The sequence below is a fragment of the Cibotium barometz genome, chromosome 18 (genome assembly GCF_041138505.1).
Source record: "Cibotium barometz isolate CiBa-2024 chromosome 18, ASM4113850v1, whole genome shotgun sequence".
NCBI classification, from domain to species: domain Eukaryota; kingdom Viridiplantae; phylum Streptophyta; class Polypodiopsida; order Cyatheales; family Cibotiaceae; genus Cibotium; species Cibotium barometz.
The window spans coordinates 58,521,072-58,529,342 of NC_141063.1; the positions used below are offsets into that span (position 1 = coordinate 58,521,072).

General features: G+C 46.0%; 1 protein-coding gene across 2 annotated transcripts; it reads right to left on the minus strand.

Moving 5' to 3' along the window:
• Positions 1-5,524: 5,524 nt before the first annotated feature.
• Positions 5,525-7,832, minus strand: LOC147629529 (protein UNUSUAL FLORAL ORGANS-like). Of its 2 annotated transcripts, XM_086812801.1 has the most exons (3): positions 7,555-7,820; positions 7,415-7,471; positions 5,525-7,266 (listed from the first exon to the last, which is right to left on the minus strand). In XM_086812801.1, exon 3 carries the CDS (start codon positions 7,181-7,183, stop codon positions 5,732-5,734), a length of 1,452 nt encoding a protein of 483 aa, XP_086668927.1. In that variant the 5' UTR covers positions 7,184-7,266; positions 7,415-7,471; positions 7,555-7,820; the 3' UTR covers positions 5,525-5,731. The 2 variants fall into 2 exon arrangements, with proteins under 2 accessions (XP_086668927.1, XP_086668926.1); XM_086812800.1 differs by lacking the exon at positions 7,415-7,471 and having other exon boundaries at positions 5,525-7,414; positions 7,555-7,832.
• Positions 7,833-8,271: the final 439 nt, after the last annotated feature.

Consider the following 8,271-nt stretch of genomic DNA (forward strand, 5'->3'; position numbering starts at 1 on the left):
TGAAGCAAAAGTTTTAGATGAAGGATTTGGGTGAGCTGCGATATTTCTTGGGCATAGAGGTGGTGAGATCACCTCATGGCATTTTGCTATTGCAGAGGCAGTATGGCTTGGACATGTTGTCCAAGTATGGTATGACAGGCTATAAGCCTATTTCAGTGCCATTGGAGCAGAACACAAAGCTTTCCGCAGATACAAGTGAGCTTGTTGAGGACCCCACTACATACAGGTACATGGTGGGTATGACAGGCTGTAAGCCTATTTCAGTGCCATTGGAGCAGAACACAAAGCTTTTCGCAGATACAAGTGAGCTTGTGGAGGACCCCACTACATACAGGTACATGGTGGGTAGTTTGATCTGCATGACCATTACAAGGCCAGACTTCAGCTATGTTGTTGGACTTGTGAGTCAGTTTATGCAGGCCCCTAGGAAGCCACAGTTGGATGCGGCTAGACGGATCCTCAAGTACATTAAGTCCACAGTTGATTATGGACTTTTCTATGAGGCTGGTACTGAGATACAATAGTATGGATACACAGATGCTGATTGGGTTGGTAGTATTACAGACATGAGATCTACCAGTGGTTTTATATTCTCATTTGGGAGTGCTATTGTGAGTTGGAGCAGTAAGAAGCAGCCAACAGTTGCCTTATCGAGTACAGAGGTAGAGTACAAGGGTGCTGCTATGGCAGCTTGTGAGGTAGCTTGGTTTCATAAGCTACTTGGTGACATGGGAGAGCTCGTGGATAGGGTAGTTGTCATATATTGTGACAACATGAGCAGCATACAGTTGGCCAGTAACCCAGTATATCATGCTAGAACGAAGCACATTGAGGTGCATTATCACTTTGTGAGGAAGAAGGTTCTAGAGCAAGAGATGTAGATCTGGTATATGTCAGCACAGAGGATTAGGTGGGTGACATCTTCACGAAAGCATTGTGCACAGAGAAGCTCCACAGGTTTAGGAGCTTACTTGGAGTGCAATGTGTGGACTTGAGGTCGAGGGGGAGTGTTGAGATATCGATCTCAACTAGTGCTACGGTGGACATTGATGACACGCCTGGGTGATAGCTTCCACATCTACACCACTGGTATGGTTGGTGAGATTATGGGTGATATGCGGCCAGTGGGATAACAGGTTGTGTGACATCCATTTTGGATTTTACTAGAGACTGGCATAGTAATAGCACCAGCTCATTTAGTCGGGTTCACATTATGGACCGACCCTTGTATGTTGTAGTAGTTGAGTACTAACCCATATAGTGTGTACTCTTATCTTTACGTTATGTTGGTTGAGTAGAGAAGAAGAAGATAGAAGAAAATTCAGCTATCTATCTCTATCTTGTGTCTTGCTCTCTCTTGTGTGTGTGTGTTTGCTCTATGTTGTGTCTTGCTCTCTCTTGTGTGTGTGTGTGTGTGTGTTTGCTTGCTAGGGTTTGAAGCTCTCCCTCTCCCCCACATTCTCTTTAACGATGATATCACATACATGCTTTTGTATATGAAGTTTTATGTGTGTTTCTTGAATGTGCAAGCTTGCCACACACTAGAAGCAAGGGGCCAATGCATGGGACTCTCACCTTGACGAGTGCTAGAAATCCTAATGAGGGTGCTACTAAGTATGTTAAACAGGGTGCATGTCTTAAAACTTCAATTTGATAGCAAAAGAAATAAAGGCGGATGATAAAGAAGTCAGTAACCATGATTGCATGCTAAACATGCTGCGCAACCTAAGAAGCACAAAAACGGAAGCTAAGAAGGTCTCTGACAAGAAGACCGGTGTGCAACATTAAAATGATCATTATGTATGCAGCAGTATTTCTCATAGTTAGCAATCACTTCATTGGGCCCCTTTTGTGGATAAGTTTTATCACCCCCTCATTAATCGAGAATGGTAGGGAACCAAACCCACTACCTCTTGCCAAACCTTCAGAAGGGGACTTGAATGTTTGGAAGAATTCAACAAAGAGACCATCAAGCCCTAGGTTTTTCCCTAGTTCTAGGGAATCTATAGCCTCATCCCAATTCTTCCAATGTAATTTCCTGTTCTAGGGCTACAGCCAGCCCTACAGGTACTGATTTTTCCCTATACTTTGAGATTAGTTTGTAGGCTATGCTCTCTCTTTATATTGTGTTGAGGGGGAGCTGAAACTGTTTGAGAAGTGAGTATGTACCATTTCTAGATTTTATGATGTGTATAGTGCTTACATCAAGTGAGAGGGAAATGTGATCCTATTCTGTTTTTTCTTAAATAGCTTATACATTTCCTTAATGGGCCAATATATCTTCCCCGTCCCTCCCTCAAGAAGAGCTTCAAATGTTGGCAAGCCAATTTCTTCTTCTTGCTTCGGTTTTGCCTTTTTCCTTAATAGGTCTTCTTGGTAGTTTTGGTTACCCTCAATTACCAATCTTTCCAACTTGTGCACCTCTGCATACTTTCACTTCTGAGAGTTCTTATTCTTCCTACTTTTTATGTCTAACAATAGCTTTTGAGCTTCCTTCACAAATTTAACACAAGCTCTTGTTGTATAGATTTGAAGTTACATTCCCACATTTTTCATGCCCTTCTTAATTGTAGTGAGTTGCAAGACATGGGGTGAATCACCGTTGGGTCTATTTGGCTGATTTTTTTAAGATGGCATAGAATAGGGAAGTGATCATATAGCACTATGGATCTTATGACCTTTACTTTGGAGTTGAGGAAAACATTAGTAAAGGCTAAGGACATATAACATCTATCTAACCTTCCTTTTCTCATGAGACTCCATGTCCTACAATTTGCCCCAAGTAAACTCAAGGTTAAAGGCCATGTCCTGTATCAAGTGGAGGCCTTTATAGTTGAGCCGTTGTTTCTTTTCTTGGCCTCTGACTACCGAGCCCAAGTGTTTATATCAATCCATGGGAGACTCCACCATATTGAAGTGATCATCAAATTGCATAAGGGAAGTGAGAGGCTCGATTTGGAGCAGTTGGGACCCATGGCTTAAACCGGCACTATCACCTCTTTCTATATTGCTACCCATATATTTCGAAGGTTTATGTGATCTTATTTTATATTTTAGTGCACCCACTCGTCTAAAACTCCCACTGAATTGCCTGGATTTCCCTGGGCATGCCCTGCACTATACCAGGTATGTTTTCTTGATACCTTTTCAAGATTCTTCTTAAGGGCTTCTTGCAGGTATATGAAGTCTAGGCTCAGAGCAATCTAACGGATCCATTCCTTGATTATTCTGCAACGGTTGCCATCATTAAGGCCTTTAGTGTTATAAGAAGATGGGGATGGAGACAGTTCTTTTTTCTTCTTCGGAAGGGGGGAATCAGAGAGGAGGATTGAGGATTTCTTCGGAGGAGGGAGGGAGGATTGAGGATATCTTGGGATCTTTTTTCAGAAGCTAGCCCAAACTATAAGTCCTACCAGTGTGGGAAAGCGTGTTTCTTTCAAGCAATCTCTTCTGATGCTATAGAGTGTAGAAAGATAAGGTCTCCTTACCGAATATGAGGAAATTTCGAAACATCAGGAGACCAAAAAATATGTTGTTCGAAAGACGCTATTAGGTGGTCACTTCACAACCGGAAATGTATTCTTTAAGACATCCATGGCCTTCCCCCTTTTTTTTTAAAAAAAAAATTGCGCAAGTTATAGAGAACAAGCATATGCTCTAACAGCATCCTAGTGGTGCCAACGCAATGCGTGCATGGACTTATTTATTTGTTGCCCATTCTAAAAAAGCACATAGAGGAAGCCAAGTTTTCAGAATCCAACAAAGGCCAGAAGTGGTTATAGTTTCATGCACATGTCATCATTGCACTTCCTCTCACGTTGATAAAAAACAGGCATAAACTTTCACAACGACAATATTATTATGCCTTGCAAGCTTGCGCCACAAGACAAAACCAAGAGAAGTCATAGATGTGAGGTGCATTTCTGAAGAAAAAGAGAGACTGCAAGGGAAATTCTTGTACGAATGTTACACTTCGGAGCCACGTTGTGCTTGTTGCAAAAACAACATTATGTTGATAGATAGAAACGTGTACTGATTGTAGTGAAAGTATCCAGTACAGAAGCAACAAAAGCAAAACATCTTGTACAAAAAGATCATTGTTCATCTTCAAACAAGTGAGAGAGGATATACTGACCTCTCACTACTCATGTGCGCTGTTCCATGGTTTTTTTTTTTTTTAAAGACACGTTTACAAATCCCCATAAGGTGCCTTTTGGCTCATCTAGGTAAAATCAACAAAGAAAGTAGAGTAATTATTCATAACATTGATACAACAACACATATCTACGAATTCGCACATGATTGGTAAATGATGTACATACTGTCAATCTTATGCATGTAAATCAACACTTAACAATTAGGCAATGCATGAAATTCCAAATCCAAATATTTGATGGGGGACTGAACTGTAATTAACCTCCAATCAAGACTACAAATGCTTAGTGATGCAAACTCGATAAGATGATATAAACACCAATACTTGATAAGAGGGAAACTTCGATGGAGGACTGAGCTAGCCGACCAAAACGAGAATACAAAGCTAGCTTCTGCCCTCGAATAGCATGCTCGATAACAATGGTATCTATGAGCATGGCATCATTCCTATGTTGACAACGAACGCTTATAAGTCATATAGCGTGTGTTAATCGTTTAATACGTTTGCACTTCCAAGTTGGTGATTAGGACCATCACCATGATTCGACCAGGCTTCTGTAGTGTATTGGCTAAAGCCGCACTCAGATAGTATCCCACCTTGTTATCGAAGCAAGTGAAGCCTTGTTGTTGCAGTTACTAGTGTTCCATCATAATCAGCCAAGCCAGTAGAATGCTGTGCCTACTGTGTGACTATTAAGTTCATTTAAGCCTTCCTCGACTCTGTGGGACGGCCAAAACTGTAGCAATCTTGATTGGCCTTCAAATGTAGGACACTGACACAGAGAGCATACAAGACTCTAACACCGCACGGAAGGGCAGCTAAGATCTCTAATAGACCAAAAAGCAACGATTGTACAACATGCTTGGAGGGAAGTCTCTGCCTTTTCCATTGTTATGAATCAGGGCAGGTTCGGCCACCCATTTCAATTCCTGTAGCGTGCTCCTTGCAGGTTACATGTTACACAAGAAGGCAGTCTAGAGGTCTTCACTTCGATGAACTTAAAATCTTGAACATACATACATACATACATGGGCCTCACCTGGTGCTATCCTATACCTGCAAGATCACACTACAATATGCAAATGTGCAATCAGCCTACTGTCGAATAGGAGGGTGATCAATTCCCAGCAATAAGATGGAGCAGAGTGGAAAATTTTACATTCGGATAAGGAGTGCCTCCCTCCTCTCTCTCTCTCTCTCTCTCTCTCTCTCTCTCTCTCTTTCATTCATTCATTTGGCCGATCACACTTAACAACGAAAAGAAGAAGAGAGGAGAGCAGCATTACATTACGTAAACGATAAATATCTTCGAAGTTTGGCCAGTCTACTAGTTACAAAGAGACCATCAAAATGTGAACTGGCACGCACTTTCCGACATCAAAAAGCAGCATTTTCGTTCAATATATAATTCGCCCAATAAAAAGGAGAGAGCATAATATAGTTCTGATGATTTCCATAGGTAGCTAGCTAGCTATGTAGCTTCAAATTCCAAAAAAAAGAAAAAGGAAAGGAAGGAAGGAGGAGGAGGAGAGAAAACAACACTTTTTTTGTTGGCGTACCAGCACACTTGTCGTCTCAGTAGACGGAAGCCTCCAGCCTGGGATCGAAGGCCAAGGCGTGGAAGCCCTGCGGGGATGGGGCCACACTGCCGGGCGGTTGGGCAGCCGGAGGCGGATTAGCAAAAGGACAGCGGGGAGCCCAGCGCCACACCTTCTCGTAGAAGTCGTAGAGGAGCATGTCCGGAGAGTCGGGCAGTGTGATGAGGATGAGGTTGCCATGGCCGATGCAGTTGAAGGCCTTGTGACCCGACACACGCATGAACTCCTCGTAAAGGCCCTGCGGCATCCGCTCCAGCTCCACCCAGCTGGTCCTTGAGTGCTGCAGCCCCCAGATTCTGATACTCTTTGGCACATTGAGCTTGTTCTTCTCCACTGCTGCTACCAGAACCAGACGCCCACGGCACTCCACCAGATTGGGCGTCCGCAGGAAACGCCGCATGGGCGCCTGAATCTTGCTCCACACTCCCTGCTCTGTATCATAGGCTAGCACGCTGAAGGGGCTGTAATTCATGCAGTAAAAGAAGCCGTTGGCGTAGGTTGTCTTGCCGGACTCCAGGTTGCACAGGCGTGGCAGGGGGGCGGTCATGCGCCACTGCTGGCTTTGAGAGTTGTAGAGCTCGGTGGTGAGGTTCTTCACTGCGAAGGGAGAGATTAGGTCATCCCCTGCCGCCACAACGCGATAGGCCTTGCTGTCGCGGTCGACCACCAGCCCCACAGTGGGAACAAAGCGCTCCTTGAGGGCGGACGGCAGCTGAACGCAGGCGCGGGTGAGGGGATTGCATATGAGAACCGTCTTGCAGCCCCGCGCCTCTGAGATGCAGCAAAGCAGGCCGCCCGCGGACGCCACCACGCTGAATCGAGGAGGCAAGAAGGAGAGGTCGATACGGAACCAGGCCTTGCCCACGGCATCGAACACGAAAGCCTCCGACCAGTCCCCCCGCCGAAAGAGCAGGAACCAGGGCCTGGCTGGGCGCACCTTCGCGCACACTTCAAGAAAGCTGTCGGAAAACAAGAGATTGTACCACCTCTTGCAGACGAGCCGCGACCGGAAGAAGCTTGGCAGGGGGAGGCTTGCAAGAACCCTCTCCACCAGCTTCTCCGGCAGCTTGCTCCATAGACACGGGTCCAGCCACGGCGTCGCCGCGTCACTGCCGGAACCAGAACCCGAACCCATCATTTCATCGACGGCGACGACACTGTCGACGACATTCTTCTCCTTCTGCTGCATCACAAGTTGTTGCATATCTTCGTCGTCGTCATCTTCATCCTGCTTCTGTTGCTGTTGTTCCAGACGGGCGCCGTATCCGCTGCCCGCGTCCACCAGGCCACCGCCTGTCTCCAGGTAGTAGCTCATGTAAGGGGCATCCATCTCTACCATGGATAAGCCCGCTTCCATCAAAAAGGAACGGAGCAGGATGCTACTCCACTCCAGCGTTGCAGCTGTTGGGTCCTCCACCTGTCCCAGCATCACAGAAGAACACGCGCTCTCTCAATCTCTCTTTCTGTCGCCCTCTTTTGTCTCCCGGTCAGTCAGCGTCCCGTCGTACTCTCCTAAGTGAACTCCATGCAGAGAGAGAGAGAGAGAGTGAGAGAGAGAGAAAGAAAGAGAGATATCATCAGCAAGAGAGAGAATGAGGAGGGAACATGAGAGACAAGAAAAGAAAAAAACTAATATTCTTCACAACCGCCGCCTCCCCACCTGCACATAAAACCACCTCTCATTGGAGTAGAGTGGAAACTTCCGTCTCAAAAGCATCTACGACAGACAGAGAGAGATCAGAGAAAGAACGAAGCGATCGGCTAGCTGGGGAATAAAAGGGAGCGAGAAGGCCCACTCACCCTACTATCACTTGTAAGAAGAGAGCCCTCTTCTTCATGGCTGCGATGCAAAAGCGTGAGCTGGGAGCAGACTAGGCTACCTTCACCGTCATGACTGGTTCTGGATGATGATTGCGCGGTCCTCAAGGAAAGAGAGGGATGTGGACTAGAGACGGTTTTTTGTGGCGGAGCTCTGAAGCTTCTGGTGGGGTTGTAAATGATATGATTCTCCCGAGGAGAGAGCTGAGTGGGAAGCGAGAGGCGAGGGGAAGGGAGAGGACACTGCGCTCGCAGAATACGAAAGGCACTGGTGCGTGCGCAGTAAAAGCAGGAAGAAAATGAGGCGTCAGGAAGCAGGGCCCTCTCCCCCCCCCTCTCTCTCGCTCTCTCTCTCAGTTAGGTAGAGGAGGAGGACTCAGGAGGAGGAGGAGGAGCACACGACACACAGAAGCCCACCATCCATGAGCAGGCGAGAGTACATCTCACACGCACTTTCTCTCTCTTTCTCTCTCTCTCTTTCCCTCTCTCTCTCTCTCTCTCGATATTGACATCTCCACTTTTCTCTCTCTTGCCAGATTACACTTTTTTCTCTTCCCTCTTTCTCTCACTTCCATCTCCATTCTTCTCTCTCTATCTCTCTCTCTCCGCAGTCAGTCTGCACGGCATACTTGCCCACCACACACACATAAAACACCGCCTTTCTCTATCTCTTTTGTGGAAAGGGAGAGAGAAAGACGC

Coding starts and splice junctions, on each gene's coding strand:
- LOC147629529 (XM_086812800.1), bottom strand. CDS start 7,183: ATGCTGGGACAGGTGGAGGACCCAACAGCTGCAACGCTGGAGTGGAGT.